A 21,769-nucleotide genomic window follows, 5' to 3' on the forward strand; every position below is an offset into this window, starting at 1 on the left:
GAAGTTAGATTATTTTGACGCCCAGACATCAGAGGAGCTGATGTTTGTAGTTTAGTTAGTGTCAGTTGTCTATTCAAGAAAGTAATTAATCTCCTGAAAAGATTCTGTCAAACTCAAAATCTCCAAAACCTAACGGCTCTCTCCCTTCTACCCATTGGTTCTCAGAAAATAACTATTGTAACTCACGTGCCTAGAAGCTCACTAGCACGCTACCTAACAGTTCACTAAGATATGTTATATTCTAATAAAAGTCTGTGTGGTGGAGGCTACCGTTGTAAGTATACTAAGTGTAATACTAAGATTGACATGGTTTCTCAGACTAATCCATGGTTTAGAATATAACTACAACACGATATAATTGAGAGAAAGTAAGGACATAAAATTCAGAAAAATACAATAATATATATGAAACAAGAAATGAAGTAAAGAAAAGAATATTGAAGAATAAAGAGAATAATTATATGAGTAAATTGAATAAATCTGAAATAAGGAAACGGACCCTTAATGACACCTTTGGGGCGAGCGTCCGCCAGCTCCAGGTAAGGGCACTCGACTGAGTAGTGCCCTTTAAGATGCTTATACACCTCAATTAGGTCCCCCCTTGCCAATCTGTAGTATAAGCACAGGCGATTTCAGGCGCTCTAATCTCTCAGGGTAGATGAGGTGCCGTAGTGCAAGTACCAGTCTGGTGGCCCTCCTTTGGACGGTCGTACTCTACTGACCACGGTCGTACATGTTTGTTAACGTAAGATCAGACGATTCATATTACGCTCAATAGCCCATAAAACATGTAGCTATAACTTTTTTATTAAGTTCCCCATACCTCCATACAATTGTTTGCGGATGACGCTGTATGTATATTACGTATGTTGTATGTATATTATGTATGTCGTATGTATATTATGTATGTACTCCATTTATATACATTACTTATTTAGCCAGCAGCGTGTGGTAATGCCTTTTATCATGTCACCACACGCTTAGATAATGTGCCTGGCGACATCTGGAAGCTGCTAATGTATCACTTGGTATATGTCGCCTGAGAGGTCAGTTGACCCATAGAGAGTGTAGGGAGACGTCGTCTTTGCTCGCACCTCTGTACATCCAGCAAATAGAACCTACAAAAACTCTATAGGTGTTTGTGTTGTGTTCACTCCTGTAGTTAGAACTGAGTACCCAGAACATGTACAAACGCAAAGTTATTTCGGGAAATTAAGAACCAAGCGGACTGTAAAGAGCTGCAGATGGATATCTGTGAGCTTCAAGAATGGTCGAAAAAATGGCTGCTAAGATTCAATGTCACGAAGTGTAAGAGGATACACCTGGAACGCACCAACGGTAAGGAGGCGTATCATCTGCCCCAACGGGACGAAGAAACTGCATTAACTGAGACAATGTGAAAAGGAACTAGGTGTGTATGTTGACAATGAGATGAAGTTCTCGGGCCATTGCGAGAAGAAGGTGAATCAGACAACTAAATTATTAGGTCTTACAAGAAGGTCGTTCAGATGTCTAGACCTTGTAACGATTTTCAAGAGCGAAGTGCTTCCCCGTCTGGAGTACTGTACTGTCACCCCGTCTGGTCGCCGAGATATGCTAGGGACTGTCAGTTGGTTGAAAATGTCCAAAGGAGGGACACCAGACTGGTGCCTGCACTACGGCACCTCAGCTACCCTGAGAGATTAGAGAGCCTAAAATTGCCTAGCTTATACTACAGACGGGCAAGGGGTAACCTAATTGAGGTGTATAAACATCTCAAAAGGCACTACTCGGTCGAGTGCCCTTACTTAGAGCTGGCAGACGCTCGCTCCACAAGGGGAGCAAGCCCAGAAAAATGTGAGGAGTAACTTTTTCGGAGTGAGAGTTGTGAACTCTTGGAACAACCTGCCAGAGTGTTGTGACGGCACCGAGTGAAAGCTGTTTCAAGACCAAACTTGACCAACACTGGAGGAGGTTTAGATACATTCAGGAAACAGTGCTTACCCGGTACTTGCCAACAGTGTGTAACAGAGACATGACCGACCGCCCAAGCGGCTAATGAGTCGATGAGTGGCGAAGAGGATAAAAGTAATAAATTTTATGCTTCTTGGAATGAAAACTGCAATCGTCTCGGATCTTGTTCGAACTGATCAATTACTTTTGAAGTTCTTATTTATTCTCACAAACCTTTGTTCTATGAACGCCCATCATACAAAGTCCAGATAAACTTTCTCCTACCATAATTGATCTTGAAGGTTTTTACCCTTGTGTTGAATGATCTTCCCACTGTGTATGTTGTCACGGGTAATGTCAGAGCAACAATGATTAATTAACAGAAGGAAACAGATCAGTGTGTGTTCGAGCCGATCCTCAAGTCCATCCTATTGGTTCTTCTTTAGAGACCAAATTTCAAGTCAGTTGGCTGCTTCATCTCTTAAGTTTTCAATTTGATCATCTCTCCAATCAGAATACGGGCCAAAATTTTACTAAGTTTCAGCAGCAAATTGACCTTCCAATGAAAATAATGATGGAACCAAATATGGTACTGTGTATAGACTGATCTACGAAAATATTCTTCTATAGTTGAGCCATTGACATTTGAACAGTGTTTCTGCTAACCACACTGTTTGGGAAGGGTCAGCTGTCCAGCTCTGCTGCTAATTGTAACGATCTATTATCACAGTACCATGACACTGACAACATTGTATATCTAAAATCACAGTAAAGTAAAAATGACAACCGAGACAAAATCATGGTACCGAGGCATTAGTGCACTGTCATGGTATAAAATCTGAGAGTTGCGGAACAGAAAGTTTTATATAAAATCATGGTATCATGGCATTATATTTTAAAGAAATGCCCAACTTTTCTTACCTTATAACCTCCTGTGTTCCAAATTTCCAATGGGGTAAATAACTTAATCCAAAACAGAAGTGTTGAATGTTACGACGGCTTCTTGTATAAAAATGAAGTAGCTGGGCGAATGGTGTCCACTACATGAATCTGATCTAATATTACAGGTGTTGTTAAACCTCAGAACATAGGGTCTGGAGAACCTTAACTTCAGTTACCAAACCGAACCTACCCAGACTACAGAGATTACAGATTGCCCCGGAGGGGGCTAGTTTATTGGGCACCCCCTTACATCCTGTGCAAGGTGAAGCGCAGAAGCGTTTACAGTGCCCAACTGGGAAGCATGCGGAGTTCATGCTTGCCTTTATGACTCATGCATTAAGGGCGTGGAAGCCTGAAGGGTCATGGGTTTTGTCAGCAAGTTACATAAAGTGACAGAATGATGAGTGTGTGGGGGGAGGGGAAATTCCCGGTACATTTCATCTGTTTATAGCAAAGCGTGGCAGGTCCCTAATAATGTCAAGTGCCAGGCCAGTGACTAGGAGGAGGGATATCTGGTCAGGGAGGGAAGAGGTGTTGGTAACGGCTGGGGACCTGTAGGAGGAGGTCATAGGGCAAGTGAGGATGTAGTGACGGAGGGTGTGAGAGTCGGGTTGGCCACAAAGTTTACAAACAGTGCGGCCAGGCTCAGGGTTGCCAATGTACTCCCATAGGTACCTGTACCCTAGGCGCAGTCTCATGTATATAATCTGTTGAGATCGAGTCAGAGATTGATACTCTTTGTAGTGGCGGTTGGAGTCACCGGTTACAGCATCATAGTGGTATAGTGTGACGCTGCCCCGTTGATTCAGGGAGAGGCCGAGGGTGGCTTCAATATCTTCTTCTTGTGTCGCTTCTTTGGCAAGTCGATCAACAGTGTCACAGGCAGTTATTCCTATATGTGACGGGATCCAAATAAACTTGACACGGATGTCATCAGTTTGTTCTAGCCTGGCAACGGCGGCTAGGGTGTGTTGGACGGCAGGGGAGGAGGGGGAGGGTAATTTGAGCCTCGCTAGCACAGAAGTGCTGTCACTGATTATCAGGAGGTTCCGGCGTTCAGTGTGAGCATAGGTCGCCCCCTCATGAATGCCCGCGAGGATGGCTATGCTTTTAGTGTCAGTGGAGGAGGCCCAGTCATGGACCCTGATTTTCTTGCGGGCCTGGCGCTCAGGAATCCATACAGCTGCCCCAGCGCAGCCCAGCGTGGTGACAGACCCATCACAGTAGACGAGGATAGGAGGGAGGGAGGGAGGTCGTAAGAGAAGAGGCGACATCATCAATCTGCTCAAGGCAGTTAAGTTTGAGCATATACCGCAGTTTACCGCCCCTGCTTATCTGACCTCAGAAAAATGACCGCGTTAATCGCCTGACCCAACCAAACACTGTTTTCCCTTGACGTAACCTTAATTGATCTTGGGGAGTGTTCTCCCCGCCTCCCAAAGTACATCCATTGTATCTCACGAAATGCTTAAAATTACAACAATTTTGGACGACCCGCCATCTATGTTATTGTTTTGGTCCTAGCAATGGTGATACACGTACAGTGAGTAAAAAAGTTAGTTTTTTGACCAAGAATGGAGAAATGAGAACCAAGAGCGGCGGAAATTTTGCCCAATGAGATACTCGTTACGAACCCCTTTCGCCGCTTATCAGCGTCCACCGCTGGTTACCAACGGCCAGGTCGTATATAGAGAAGCAGTAGATATATCACAAGTGTCGTCGAATTACCACTAACTGTCCAGCCAGTCTCCCGCAATTTCCAGACGATCGGTATCAGTGTATCGGCAAACAACAGGCAGGTAGATTTCCACCAGGTCACAGAAACACATTTGTGAACTGTCGTCTCCTTTAATAATCATTAATTCTTCACAACACTGTTCACAGGGTATGTCTTCACAACTGGGCTTCGCACTTCCAAATAGATATAGTCAACACACTAACAGGGTACAATTCCTTAGTCTTTTCACTTTATATCGCTCACAACAATTCCATTATACTTGAACACCAATTATCTTCAGCTGTCACTAGGCTTGTACTTCATACTCTGAGCAGAAACGGGCGACTATTCCCCAGCATACATACATAAATCCCAAGTGACATTGTGTAGAAGGTTTATTTCGATGTGTTTCGAATGAATTTCACATTCATTTCCATGGGCGGGTCCAGGGGGGTGGAGGGGTGGGGGTTCTTGGGTATCCGGCCCCCAACTTTCCATCGTAAAATTCCAATACTTTTTCTTTAATGCAATAGTCTACTCAGACGTTTTTGTATAGTAAAAAATAATGACAATTGACATCAGAATATCTCCTAATATCAAGTGCACATGGTTTCAAAATGGCCTCAATATGATATTGGCTAGATTCCAAAAAATAATCGGGGGTGGGGAGGGGAGGGCAACCCCCCAGCTGGGAGGGCTCGCCGTGCTTGCCATGTCCCCCCCACCCAAAATTTATTGGACCCCCTTTTGATATTCGTGGATCTGCCCCTGATTTCTTGGGCAAATTCATGAAAACTTTACCAACCCAACCCAAATTGTATGGTAAAAACACAAAAAAGACGAACCAGAGCAAACCTAACCCAATCTAACTTTACCTTTGTCTTGGCAAATTTTGTGTAGTTTCGCGAGAAAAAAATATATAAATAAGATTCGGTGAAGTACAACCACTGGAAATTTTGTAGCCTAAACAAGGGACCCTATATTTATGCTGAACTATATACCTGTATTTAGTACCTGCACAGTTTATATACATGACAATTTTACCGAATAAATAGGTAATTACTCAGGACTAACCCACGGCCGAAATTGATCGAAAACGATTATAAAAAAGCCGGATTTTCACTATTTTTTTTATAGTGGACACGTCATGCTTAAAATGAAACTGCCGCGAGCCCGGGGAAAAGCACAGCAGCAGAGCTCGGCCTCATTACCAAGACAAATTAATGCGCACCTAGGCGCCTAATTATCTATGAAACGAAGAATTTGCACAAGAAATGATTATCATATCAGAATTCACTGATGAAAATAATGTAAGAAAATAAACAGTAATAAAAATAACTCGTCCGCAGGTTAGTCGTATATATTAACCAATAAATATTTTTATTATTACTATTATTCCAACTTGGAATAATGTAACCTGATCTTCAAACTTTTTTCACTGTAGGAGCCTTATCTTAAAACTTACAGTATTAAACTTCCAGCAATACATTGGTAGTTGTGTAGTTTTGAAGCTGTACTGTACTTTAAAAAAAATGGTACTGTAATCAATAAGCTTGCGAGCACAATATAAACTGTGAAAAAAGTTGTCTATCCATTCTGTTATTAAAATGTAAATAAATACCGTCATGTTCTTTATCACTACTGAAATGGAAGTCTTAATAAATACTGTACATTATAGTGGAGTGGTTAACTGTCTGCGATATTTTTTTTTCATATTAAATGGTGTAAAGTTGCAGCTACCACCATCGCTCTTACTGAAGAACCAAAGGGAGCATATTCCCTTAAATGGGCAAATAATTATCTTTTACTGCAAGATAATAAATGTCTTGCGTTGAGAAATTATCCTTAGACATCTAAAGTTGGGTTTTAATAACCTACTGACTATATATGAATTGTTTTTATTGAATAATCTGGTGTTATCGCATAATATCATGCAAGACGCAACGGGCTTACGTTAATTTTTTACTTTCCGGCCGCTTGGCGAAGGCCACAGTCGCAGGAGAATAAAAACATTAACATTGAGTAAGCTATCCTCATATAGTCTCAGAATCCTTGATGTAGATCATCAAAATACATACCGGGTATAAATTAATACGTTCACACAAAATCTAACTTAACCTAACTTATTTTAGGTATAATTTTAAAATCTTATGATGGTAACCGAATCTTAAATGAAACAGGAACAAATTTTACTATAAACATATTCATTTTCATTATGTTGAAACAATAAAAGAAAAAGTATTCCCTATTTGGCAAAAATGTCAGTTGCTTTTTAAGGCTTAATCGGAGATTATCCCTATTTAGCGTCACACACACACACACACACACACACACACACACACACACACACACACACACACACACACACACACACACACACACGAGTAAATGCAAACTTAATTATGAACTGTAGTAAACTGGTACTGACACTGGTGATGCTGGACATTCTAACTCCTACCAAGGAGAGAGCATCTGCGCGTCTACCGCTCTTGTCTTAATTGTAACTGGAGTTGGCGAACTATTACCACACTGTTCACTTACCGTCCCATCATTATTATATTGTTTTGGTGCTCTTTAGCTGTTACTTCATATTTCAGACTCAAGGATTCACCTGCTTAAACTATAAGAATAAAACACTATACTTGATCCGTGTAAAACTCCCTCCAGAGACCACCCTAAGATAACCGCCGACTGATCGATGGTAACCATGATAATCAATACAAGTTTTGGTATCAACATCTTATAACATGTTCTATTACAGCCAATTGTTATTTCACAATCAAATACTCTCTTGCATATAAATTGTTTGTTATCCCTTCACCCTCAATTTCCCATCTCTTACCGTATTCTATACAAATCCTTCATTCTCTCTAAACATTGTTTCACATAATTAAAATATAAAAATTACTTCTCTTGAGTATAACTGTCTCATATATTCACTTGACACCCTCGTGTGACCTATGTCTTATACATGTACCTGGTCCCTCAGTTCACGGATCCTGCACAACTTATATACTAGTCTAGATGTGCACCTTGTTGAGGGGATCTCCTGACTGATGCTGGGGTCACCAACCATTTTGTCTAAGTCACAAAGGAACACGGATGATATTCTATATTATTAAACAAGTGTTGCAATAATGGTAGCTTTACTACCCCATGGATGGAGGGGTAATATGTTTGTAGCTATTGGGTGTCAGAATCATGTCTCACCGCTGACTCCGACTTTTAAAAAGTAGCTTCCACTTTTGAGGATCTTTTTTATTGACAAACGCACAAATTACAAAAAGTAGTTCTCGTAAACTCGATTTTCGTTATTTGAAGTTTAGTGCTAATGTTTAGCAACCAACGTCTGGTTATGAATTTTACTAGAAGGTAGCGGGTCAGCTGAGGATGTCGTACAGTAGTACGGGTGTAACGGCCGCCATTCTCAGCCTCGTCTCTTCCCACCCTATCATCAACGACTAACAAATTAATACAGGTTGTCATTGGGTGGCCGGGACGTGGCTGGCCGCACGAGGAGCGTCCGGGCACTGGCAAAGGCTATTTCAGGTGGTAGAGGAAGTGACGTGGTGTGGGCAGCGGTCCCAAAATAGGTGTTGTGGTGTGGAGGGCCCGAAGAAGACGGGTGAGCAGTGGGCGCTAGGAGCGGGGCCGCGAGGTGTGTTGTCAGTCCACAGTGTCGCCTGCACCAGCAACATGATGCGAGGACCAAGTTACGACGATTCCTACATCACTCGAAAGATGTCGCATATGAGTGGACCCACCTTCAGCATGCCTGGGCCCGCTTCCTATGGACGCCCACCCATGGGTGGCTACATGCAGGTAGGTCCATAAACGCGCTATTCTGCTTGTACTCTGCTGACCCACTTTGGATAGTAAAATATCTTCAGCTCTAGTGTATAGCGGTTCCCTTCTTTACAATATGAAAATCCGTTTGGTGAACTAACGAGGGCGGCAAACTAGGTGGTGCCCGCCGGCGATACATTATGACCAGTATTACAAATGTGGCCGCCACGCCTCGGCCGCTAGAAGCTGGGAAGTTGTCAGTTTAAGGCCAAAGTCTCCATCTTGTGTTTCCTTACTCCAAAACCCGCATCAGTGACTCACCACCAACAAACCCAAGCTCTCTTACCCATGCAACCGAAAATTTTCTCCCATAAAACCAGCTCCTTGCATCTTTTCAATCTTCATTCCTATTCTCCTTACACCCCGGCCTCCACGCCCACGACAAACTATCCCAACACCCACTCCCCACCTTGGCCTGCTCAGGCTCTCCCCTACCCACAGCATGAACGCCACTCCAAATATGGAAATATTGAACAACTTTCTCATCGCTGTTACAATACCGTCCACTGAGTCAATATAGTAAGGGACGGCCTGGCTATATAATCGTATTATAATATTCTAGCAACACAGATCACAGTCGTCATCCATAAATGGGAAGAAGGAATGTGTGTGTGGTGAAGTACTGTACTGTACATACTAATAGATAAAAAAAAGTGCAACGAAAACCGAAGAGTGCTTGGAGGAGTTGTGTATACATAAAATGAACGAACACAGCAAAACAGAAGTCACAAAATTTTGAAGAGGAAAAAAATGGTAGTGAGATTGGTAACCATTACAGGAGCCACTCCACAGAAAATGGAGATTCATAGAAGACGGACATCAGGAGCAATACAATACAGTGAAGCAGAGAACGAGAAAGTTTAATCTACCTGTTACTGAAGCGCTATCACAAATGTAATACACTACAGAGATAAGACTAATGTATAAACAAGTAAAAAATATTCTTAAAGGATACGAAATCACACACACACACACATATATATATATATATATATATATATATATATATATATATATATATATATATATATATATATATATATATATATATATATATATAGTGGCATTCTCAGGAACTGGTACCCAGTTGGCTAATATAAGCTACAATACTATTTCTCAAAGGCGTCAAGGCTGGCAAAAGTTGTGGCGCGCCTGTACCTAACAGACATTCAACTTACTTGTGACTCCTTTGATAGTTGTGCTATGAAAACAGCTTTTCTCAAAGCCACCCAAGATTACTGGAATTAAAATGTAATTTTCATGTTTACTTAAATTTTAATACACATACAGGTACTATCAAATTTTAAAGCTTATTTTCACCAATGGCGTCTGTTTCGGAGCAAGGTCGTGTTAAAGGCTTTATATATGTTTGGAGCCGATTCCCTTGTAGATGAATGCCTAAGTAGCCAGCCTGGCTGATACCCTGAAGCCTACATTATCAACATTATCCTTTGCTTTGGGCCACATACAGTACCTGTATACTGTGTCTGTATTCTCCCCTTGGCATGTTTGAATACGCATGATGGCTTCGCTCACTCGCTATCTTAACACCACGTAACATATACTAGGGTTAAAGTATTAACTGGTATACAGATGCATTCTCAAAATAGCCATTATCGTATGCCGGGCGCGAACAACTCATCCACGTATACGTAACAACAAAAACAGCGGTCTCCCTGTCTCTTAAAAGTGTATGCTATCAACCATTTCTCTTGGTAACATTCGTGTTTAAAGGGAATGTAACTTACTGCCTACTAAAATTTAACCTTTAGTTATAGCCATGTTTATTTAGGTGATACCGAGGGTTATATTAACCGAAACACATAAAAGTCAGCTTCAATCAGCAATATAAACAATTAATTAACACAATAATTATGATCACATACGATATATTTTTTTAACAGAAGTAAGATTTGTACTGTAAATATAACAGGCATTAATTGTCTCCTCTTGAACTTAAAATATATATGTAAATTTTCATCGTACACAAGTTATTATCAATATTTCCGAAACGTGAACTAAATCATAATGCAAATATTCGTCTGGTTCTCAATACAGACGACAATTAAGTTTCTCAGGTCAAAGCGACAATAAATAAAATAAGCTTTACTCAAGGAAAAAACACAACTGCAAATATCTAAAGACGTAAAAAAAAAGGCCACTAAACTTTTGAATAATTTTTTACATGTTTACAAAAAAACGTTAATTTCTATTTTACGTACATTTTCTCAACCGTCACACTGTTCTCCCGATGTTCGTATTTGTCAACTCGCTCTGCTTCATCCCACATGTTTTGTCCTAACCTGTATTATAGTAACAGACTAACAGACACCATTTTATTCTCTTGCACTGATATCCGGTTATCAATGGCTGCACTGTTTATGGTTAAAGTTGTCTCGTATTTATGCCACACACACACACACACGGCTACAGGCTGGCAACATGTTTTACAGCACCTACAGTCGACGCTTCCCATAATAAACCGTCTCGGTACATATTAAATTATTGATCCAAGGGCAAGTGGCGCCCTGAACCATGAGGAAGCTTTGAAGATTAAAAGCTCGAGTCCAATAGATGAATCCATACAGACAACGGTAATCTATTACACTGAGCTGACATACACTGAACCTTATATCATGACACAACCTAAAGTTATCGTCCGTCCCCATAGGTTATAATTCAGTCCTGTAATACCTCCTTTACACACTACAGCTGTTAACACAGTACAGTGCAATAATAGTGTATCTCTACACACACACACACACCACACACACGAGTTATCAGATACTGCTTAAGTATTAAACACAAATAGAGTTTTAAATCCTATTCACTTGGACTACTAGGTTAAGGTGCAGTCGGGGTCAAAAGTTCGCTCCCTCCCAAAATGAAGCAGCATCGACCCCAAATTAGATGCAAGTCATGGTAAGTCAGTTCGGAGACTCGTTCCCGTGACTCAGTTTCACCACGGGGAGCAAATTTTTTGTCTGCGACTGTACACACACAACCACAACAATATTAATGTACACGTTTATGGCAAACTTACCGTACTTACTGCTTGCTACGAATATCGTAGACATGGGGAGTAACAATTAATGTGAACATGGACTGGATATTACGATACACACCACCAGGGTATAGTGATTGATTATATAAACTTCACACCTTAAGTTAACCTTCCACCAGTACTCGTGAGTTACACTTGTCACTAAGTTTATTCAGTACCAACATTTTTTTTACGGGGATTAGCCCACACGGGCACAAGTCACGGACCCACATCAGGGCCTGGGGGCGAAAATGTAATAATTATTAATAGTAAATAAATTTTATAATAAAAAGTAAAATAAAATAATAATGATAATAATAATAATAATAATAATAATAATAATAATAATAATAATAATAATAATAATAATAATAATAATAATAATAATAATAATAATAATAATAATAAAGAACTATAAAGAACTAAAAAAAAGTGAGAAACAATATATGTATGTTGTGTTGTCAAGTAAGAGAAATAATTGAGACCCTGCAATCGTGTGTAATTGAGGCAGAAAGACAGATCAGCAACCTGGGACTTGGTCACAATTTTCGTGATGCCATATGGCAGCAGGGTCTACCATTAGACAACACATTATGCTTCCAATATCTTCCCAGGCGGTAGTACCTCCCTGTTTGGTAGCTGCCTACTACCTAGTACTCTACACGCTACCTAATATTACCGTACAATCCTAGATCCAAAAACCATTGCATTTACCTTAAGGAGTTTCTGTTTCTACTAATTTCAATCCTGAACCATAGATAAATCCTTCACAGCACATCTCATGAAAGCCTGATTTACTGAATGTTTTGAAACAAGGGTTATAGCGTCATATTTCCAGTCATGTTGAACGACTCTTTATAAAGCTGGTAATTATGTATCTTGAAGGTATAATTTAAGATGAAGTAACACGTTCAACGCAACTGGGCGAGTAATGCTTTCTTCCAAATAATCAAGTTATTTCGAACTTTCACACAGACACAGGAAACTACACCTGAAGCATAAATCAAAGTAAACACCAGCTATTAAATAGAACTTTACTATTTATTCTTCCCATACTACATATGACTGATGTCCACAGAAAAGGAAGTTGTTTACCATTTCGTCCTAACATGTTGAACAGTCTATTCATCCCACACACACACTATAATAGTATCAGGTCACAATCCAGAAACAAAAGGCTCATGAAGTTCAGCTGTCGTGGAGAAACTTGAATATGATCTCTTGTCGTTTGCCGTCGACAATACTTCCACCATTGTCACCTGTCGCCCACCCTCCTACCTCTTGCAACAACACCTGTCGACAATCCTTCAAGACCTCTATTATACGTCCTCCAATATCTTCAGTCGTTCGCCCTCCCTCTGCTCCTCTTCCCCCCACGAACACGTGTGGCTGAGCCGACCGACACAGCTCGGCCTTACTGAACCCTCCAAATATATCCTCCCCCAGCAGCCTCACCACTCAGAATACCCACAGTGTTTGGGTGAGGGATTTCACTTCGTTCTATCAATTCAGAAATAAGAGTACCTATGCATGTACAGGGTAGAGCTGCAGACACAAGCACCAGTACAAGTAAAGGTACAGTACAGATACATGCATAAGAAGATGTACACTTATTACTTGAGGTACAAGAACCGATACAAGGACAGGTACACAATACAGTACAAGTCTAGTTTTTAGTACAGGAACAGATACATGAAAGGGTACTGATACAATTGAAAATACATATACACATATTGTATGGGTACAGTTAGAGGTACAGTTTCAAGTTCATGTGTAGGTCCAAATACAAATACGTACACAGATAACAATACAAGCTAACAACATCCAGACAAAGATACAAGTACAGGTACACACACAGATAAAGATACACGTACAGGTACACACACAGATAAAGATACACGTACAGGTACACACACACAAAGATACACGTACAGGTACACACACACAAAGATACACGTACAGGTACACACACACAAGGTACACACACACACAGGTGCACACACAAGATACACGTACAGGTACACACACAAAGATACACGTACAGGTGCACACACACAAAGATACACGTACAGGTACACACACACAAGATACGTACAGGTGCACACGTACAGGTACACACACACAATATACACATATACAGGTACACACACACAAGATACACGTACAGGTACACACACACAAAGATACACGTACAGGTGCACACACACAAAGATACACGTACAGGTACACACACACAAGATACACGTACAGGTGCACACACAAAAGATACACGTACAGGTACACACACACAAGATACAGACACACACACACACAAAGATACACGTACAGGTGCACACACACAGATACACGTACAGGTACACACACACAAGATACACGTACAGGTGCACACACACAAAGATACACGTACAGGTACACACACACAAGATACACGTACAGGTGCACACACACACAGATACACAGGTACACACACACAAGATACACGTACAGGTACACACACACAAAGATACACGTACAGGTACACACACAGAAAAGATACAAGTACAGGCACACACACACAGAGATACAGGTACACACACACACACACACACACACACACACACACACACACACACACACACACACACACACACCTCACTACACCAGCCATCAGTACCACTACCCTCGGTCTTTCTATAACCAATAACGTTCCTTGGAACCCCCCCCCATCATGCCAGGCGACCTGTCACCTCACTCTCTCTCTTCTACCACTATTTCCATGGGTATTACGCCACTGAAATTCATGCCATCACACCACTTCCCTTTTCAATTCGTATCAACATATTTCATGCTTCATTCGTCACCGGTACTTGATGGAAATATATGTTCAGGTACAGACTAGTACTGTACAGGCATACACAATTATAGGTGAACAAAGATGCAGGTAAGGCTAAGAGTACAGGTGTGTGTGTGTGTATATATATATATATATATATATATATATATATATATATATATATATATGAAAATTTTAACACTAACAAACACAACTCACGACCAATGTACTATGGTGAACAAAACTCCCTTCCCTTAGCCCTCCCTCTCTTTCCCCCTTTGGTCAGGTGCGGACAATTATAAGACTATACAAAACACTACTTTGGACCAAAGTACAATTTTGTCACATAATTACGGATACAGGTACAGTAACAAGAAGTTTCAAAATAACAGCAGTGCACAAAAACCGTGCTAACACGCCTACACTGTCCCTCGGCTGACAGCAATGTGAGAGTTCACCTTTAAACCAATTCCTCTTCCATTTTCACTGTTAAAACATCACTTCGGGTCCATGATTAAAACAAGTACATATGTTAGGCTCAAAAATCGATTTCGCTCACTAAGCGAAAAATAAGCAGAAAGCGAAATTTTGTGAAGAGGGTTTGTTCCCAAGCCACAACGTGTTTTGGGCGGTTTCAAGATTCCTCTAACCTAAGCTAACCTAATCAAATCAAATCTAACTAAACCTTATCTAATTTCACTTAGCCTAATCTAACCCAACTCAAGCTAACCAATACAAAACTAACCTAAACTAAGCTACTCTAACCAAATCTAATCTAACCCAAACTAACTTAAACACACCTATTTTTATCTAACCTATAACGAAATTTCGCTTTATGGTTATTGTAAAACATCCACGACGCGTTGTGATCGTTTTTTTCTTCGCTCAATAAGGGAATTCATTCTCTGAGCCTAACAAATACACTGTTCCTTACTTTATTCTAACCTTCTGCACATGTGACTTTAACCTGAAGAAAAATAAATTATTAACAGCTTAAGTTTGATACCTTTCCATTTGTTAGTATTCACCTATAATGTTACGCCTATATAACATTAATAATATATAATACACGTGTCTATACACCTTTTTATAGTACAGGATCTTATTAGCCACTGCACAATCTTACTCCTGTACAGTCAAACACATACACCATTATTATTCTAACATTCTTCCTACATAATATTGCTCAGATTTAATATTCTTATCTAATGTCATTCCTATATAACTTAACTCATTTATAATATTAAGACTATATTCTGTTACCCTTATAACATGTTACTCCTGTATATAATGTTACCCCTTATACTATATTTTACACCTATGTAATGCTACTCCTATATAATCACTGGTATAATATTCCTCTTGCATTATATCTTTATTTTCTGGTAAAACAATTTGATAACCCCCTATGTTCTCTCACGCCTTTATAACGTAACTCCCATTAACGTTAACCTGTATTAATGGAGAGCCAAGCCTCACCCTTCCCCCCAGACAAACTCAAATGACTTTTCATCTTGTGTTAGAACGTAAATAAAACTAAGATGTCTCCCCTGCAGGAACCTTACGGCTACGACTACATACCAAGGGTTAGTTCTCTCTCATACGTGTAACTCTTCAGTCCCAGAACACAACTTGGTCTTGTTGAAGCTCGCTGGTGGTGTGTGTGTGTGTGTTGAGCCTTAGTGGAATGACTCTTGGCCACAGTGTATGACTTTGTGGCCATGTTGGTGATATGTGGTCCGAGTGGAATGGTCATCTTTTTTTTTTTTTAAGGGGCCATGGTGATCGTATGTGGCCTTAGTGGAATGCTTTTTTGCTAGCCACAGTGTACGACTTTGTGGCGGAGATGATGTTATGTGGCCCAATGGAATGACTTCTGGTCACCTTACAGTGTACGAATATATAGCCTTAGTGGTTCCTTGCCTCGTGTGGCCCTGATATACCCTGATCTGCGTGGCCCTGGTGGTATGACCTGTCCTGTGTGGCCCTGGTGGTATGTCCTGTCCCGTGGTATGCTACGCCTAACACTTGGTTCTACAGGTGTCCGTAAAGTCTCTACTCAGAAGGAATTACAACAACCGATGTATACTTCTAAATGTACTGTTAGAAATAAGATATCCACAACACACAAAGCACAGGTAACTTAATGGTTCATGTTTCTAACGACAGATTTAGATGTATATTCTAGTTTTAAATACCTTCGGAGCAGAGACTTGCCGGACACGTGCAGTGTTCAGTGTGTGGTAGTGAACCCGGCGTCAAGTGTGTGTGGGTGTAGTGAACGTTTAGCTTCTAGTGTATTCTTGAGTCTTTTAAACGTCCCATAGTGCCTTCTAGTCTCTCTTAGATTCTAGAACCTTATCTGAATTGTCTCGTATAGTCAGTAACACAGTCCGGATATATTAGACTTTTATCCTTAGCGAAATACTTAGACGTGTCGCGGCGCAACATATCACCGGTATGTATACAAGAACAAATTTATTTACTGTTATCAGCATCCCTCAGTGAGTTGGCGTAGAGGCACAGTATTAGTCGTGCCTTAAGTGACGTGTAATGTATATAGTGTCTGGTCGGCTGTAAATGGAGTGGTTTGGTGTATTAGAAATATTTTTACTAGATTTGTATTGCTTTTGAGTGATCTACTGTAGATAGTTAGTGATATTAAACTTCTTCGTCTCAACAGCGTGATAAAAGATGACATCAAGTGTATACAAATATTAAACGTTATGTAACATTGCATCTAAAAAAAACCCTACTGTATAACAATAAAATTACTGGGGCTTTAAAACTTAACACTACGCTTAACAAACGCAGTTAAATGTCCACATCCGTAGGAGGATTTACGCACACATGTCAACCTATTTGCAGCCTGTACTAAGGATTCATATGCACAAGCACACAATTATCATCATCCTTAAACTGGTATATCAAAAGCTACAAAGTTCATAGTATAATCACCAATAATGTATATAACCTGAGTTCATCACTTCGGGCCTTGGCTGGTGGTCCCGCGCTCTTAACGAAGGTTTGGTCTGGCTACAACAGTACTTGTGAAAAACCAGAACTCACCAACATGTGAGCAATCATCTTGCGGGGATAAAATACAAGATTAGTTCATTGCTGAAACTTCTGAAATTCAAGTTGTTCGAACACAATACTGTGAGACTGAACGGTCATCACATACTAACACCTTGACAATAACAACTTCAGCCACCTCAGGACACACACACACACACACACTGGTGGAATGAGGAAGGTTCGGTCTGTGTCTCCCAAGTCCTCACACACTGTACACAGTTATTAATGTTATTCAAGTTCACTCTGGACGAGGACCACAGCTCTGGGACACGCCATGGCTCTCCCTGTTGCCGCGGGCCTTTATGGAGCTTTGACACTTGGTGTTTCATCCACTACAAGTCATTTTATAGCAGTAACTGTCAAGGTGTACTGTAGTTCCCCACACAACCTTACCCAACTATATTTGTGTATTTTCGTCCGTCATAATCATTCTCGCATTGGTATACATAGTGTGAATATCTTTACATTAAGTTCTTGGACAAAATATTTTAGAGAATGTCTGCAAGGTATCATGCTAACCTAGTATATGTAGTTGATGACCGGAATGAAGGGCTCGATTCATTTTTTTCTTCCTAATTTATGTTTATGACTCCTCAGAGAGTGTACACGAAAATATTCATGCATGATAGTAGTGAACAAATCTAATAAAACTCGCCAAGATGCTGCTGCCGACACTCACAACTGTACTGTACGTTATGACCACTTGAGGCATCTTCACACCCCGGCCACCTGTGGAAGACTCTCTTGTACAATCCGATGAGACAAATGACATAAGACTTAAAAAATATAAATACAAACTTTTCATCGGTGTTGGCGAAAGAAAATTTCACCGTTGTAAAATCTTCCAAGCATCTGTCATGATAAGGATATAATGCATACAAGGTGACTTCAACATTATGAGGCGAGGTGACGGTCACTGTGTATTTTCTCATCTCTCAACCAGGGACCATTATGTGCCTCACAAGTGTCAGTATCGGAAGAGACAAGGCCAATGTCTCCAGCACTGTGTCATAAATGCGCAGTGTTAACGGCCTTGTAATACGTTCCAATCAATAAGTATATACAGCATTCCCGTCAAGTCTCATTCACGGAGCATAATGCCTCCGTATGTTTCATATATGGAACATGTAGTGTATGCCCTTGCATGTATCAGTCATGAGGCGTGTATGTCTCAACCACACGCCCTGCCAAGTTTCATCCCACACACAAGCTCGACAGCCTCACTGATAGTAGCAGCCTCCCTCTCGCTCATCTATTAATAAGGCACGAAAACTGCCAAGTCATTTTTACTAATTATGTTAAGAATAAATCTTTTCATAAAAAAACAGTATACAGTTTAGTCCTGATAAAATGTCAAGATAGTTCATAATTGTGTTCGAGAGCTACAGTACAATATAAGGGTTAAAGTACCGCATTGTAAAAAGTTTGATAAAACGCAATTTTGGAAATATGTCTTGATACAAGTTATTTATTTTCATACTACCTCTAACGGTTAATAGTTTCAAGTATCAAAAAAAATTATATATATATATATATATATATATATATATATATATATATATATATATATATATATATATATATATATATATATATGTATATATATCAACTCGTCCCCTTCGCGGTGAGTGGAGCCACCAGTGTGCGTTGCCTCCATTGCTGCCGAGCTCATTATTTGTGACGATAAACAAAAAGTTAGATAAATTAAACTTCACTCAACTAGGCATATAATTAGTTTATTTTCGGTTATGCAAATTACTATTGTCGACGAATTAATAACAGCTATCCTGAGGTAATGTGGGATTACTGTGGGTGTAATTTTTTGACTTGTTCCTGTTAACGTGCTCATTTATTTACAAAGTAAAATAAAATTAAAAGTTGCTTCGAATTTCTAAAGTCAAGAATTTAAATACTGAATACAATAATCACTGTACACACACCCACACCTACTCGCCATTAAACAATTTTTCAGCTCACCATCAGAACAAAATACTTAAATTTCTACAACGCCTTACTTTTAACAGCTGCTTTACGTGCAGGTCACCTTCACAATCCACATTTCCTCACCGCTATTGTTTACAACCACCTAACAGACATTTAATAAACCTTGGGAATAAAAAATTCTGTTGGTGTACTGTTTACTGGTACTGTAGCTTGTGTCACCATCCCCGTGTGATGTACAGTACAACAGGAGTCCAACCAAAGGCAACAATTCTCTCATCCTTCTTGATTAACCATTTAACGGTCGAGCATCAGAGTGGGCGGCTGTTGCTGTTTCTATTATAAAAATATATCAACAAATTATGCATTTTCACGTGAAAGAAGGGCGCATTAACCACCAGAGTTTCTTTACTGCTTTATATTTACAGTATCATGTCTCGTGTTTACGGTTTTCATGAGATAATCCTCATTTTTTTCATCTTGTTATTTTTTCGATTTTTTTTTACTCGTATGCACAAAACCACATCTCATTTTTTATCATATAACTTCCTCGTATGTTTTTAGCCTATGCTTTTTTACTATTCATCACTGTCTAAATTTATATCTCTGAGGTTCTCGGTGAGGTCGTTTACTTAAGATATTTCAAGTCAGTTCAGTCACCCATAAATCCACGAGGTTACTGACGCAACTGCATCTCACTCAAACCTATTATTGTCTCCGTGTTATGAGGGTGCTTCATGCCGTCAACAGCATCTACCTCACACATGCCATCATTCTGCACGTCTCATACCAAGGCTTTACCTGTTATACACCGATTATCATATAATTTTGTTTTTCTTTGAGAGAAATGTGTACTCAGTTTGACCATCTATAACATCTACATTAAAGGGATATTTATCGTGTAAAATAAAGCTTTTAATTACACACCGTAGTCTTTCTGTGGCTATAATACCCTGTATATGAGATGTAGACGGTTGTTAGTATAGCGCTTACCAAGTTTCTGCACGTACTGTACAGTATAGCAGTGAGATGTTTACTGGCAGGCAAAACCTCAGCGTTATGCTCACCACGGCAAACCATTAAGAAACAAAAGAAGAAATAGAATTTTGAAGAAAAATTATGAAACACTTCCGAAGGAGACCTTAATACTGTATCTGTATTTTTACGAAATAGTAAATTATCATTTTAGCTGCCTGAGCAACAGCGCGGCACTATATACGCTGAAATATCACGGTAGAATGCTAGCGAGCACAACAGAAGCCATGTTGACCACGACCCATGGGTCTTTTGGGGTTTCCTGACTTATTCCCATGGCCGTTTTTCTATCCTACGTATAGTAAGTCAACAAGGTCTCTCTTATTTTAGACTCCCAGAGAGAGAAGGTCTGACAGATTCAGCAGACAACTGTGGATTATAAGCCTAAACCGTGTTGTGTTCACGTGTTGAATATCTACTGTATGTGATAAACCACATGTTTGACAGAAACTTTCTTCATACTCTCGCCACCAACCTCACTTAACCAAAGTTCACATTTTAACCATGGCCAAAAGTCCATGATCTTAACTACCTTTCCGTGACAAATGACGTCATTAAGTCTACAAGCACACTGAAGACTGCTGACTTAGGCATCCGTTTCCTGGAGGAAGTAGGGCGTGTGACAAGTAGCCTAAACTAACGAGGATGAAGTAGCGTGTGGAAAGTAAACAAAAACACCATTTATGTAAGTACCGCTAAACTTCTCAAGATATAACTTAATAATACAACACACACACACACACACACACACACACACACACACACACACATATATATATATATGCAAGTAAATCACTGTAGGTGCGCGTGATCTAGGTATATGCTGATAACCACAAGGAAAGAAGAAAACACGAAGTTCCCAAGCGCTTTCGTGTGAATTACACGAAAGCACTTGGGAACTTCGTGTTTTCTTCTTTCCTTGTATCATATATATATATATATATATATATATATATATATATATATATATATATATATATATATATATATATATATATATATATATATATATATATATATATATATATATATATATATATATATATATCAGTTTTTTCTGTCAGGGGGAAACAGTTTGTGGCATCCCTTACAAAGTTTAAATATCCCTAATTTGTCACTAGAGGGGTGCGGCGGCCGGGTGGAGACATCGCTCAACACCTATCCTAAAGGTCGCTGGTTTGATTGTAAACAATAGGGTTAAAATTTTTGCTTTGTTCCTCGTTGCCACACCCTAACAAGTTTGCTTTAGTGTAAATTTATGCTGTATGTATATTTTGCTTGTTCTCATCTCGGCTAGATGTTTGCCCCGAGGTACGAGGAGACAAAAAAGGGTGTTACTATAGTGTGCGGTCTACATAGATATCTTTAGTCAATCAACCTTGTTCACCCGGCAGTCGCCCGTTGAAGATGATTATTAGCTTGA

General features: G+C 39.8%; 1 protein-coding gene across 29 annotated transcripts in view; it reads left to right on the plus strand.

The window, feature by feature from the left end:
* The first annotated feature begins 8,202 nt into the window (after positions 1-8,202).
* LOC121863410 overlaps positions 8,203-21,769 on the plus strand; it is a 94,559-nt gene continuing 80,992 nt past the window's right edge. For 25 of the 29 annotated variants that reach the window (XM_042362050.1, XM_042362039.1, XM_042362048.1 and 22 more), the window contains exons 1-2: positions 8,203-8,413; positions 15,849-15,878. In XM_042362050.1, coding sequence (XP_042217984.1) covers positions 8,288-8,413; positions 15,849-15,878 — 156 coding nt within the window. In that variant the 5' untranslated portion in view covers positions 8,203-8,287. The remainder of the gene's footprint in view (positions 8,414-15,848; positions 15,879-21,769) is intronic. The other 4 variants (XM_042362040.1, XM_042362066.1, XM_042362068.1 and 1 more) reach the window with 2 other exon arrangements.

The sequence above is a fragment of the Homarus americanus genome, unplaced genomic scaffold (assembly GCF_018991925.1).
Source record: "Homarus americanus isolate GMGI-L3 unplaced genomic scaffold, GMGI_Hamer_2.0 scaffold19518, whole genome shotgun sequence".
NCBI classification, from domain to species: Eukaryota; Metazoa; Arthropoda; class Malacostraca; order Decapoda; family Nephropidae; genus Homarus; species Homarus americanus.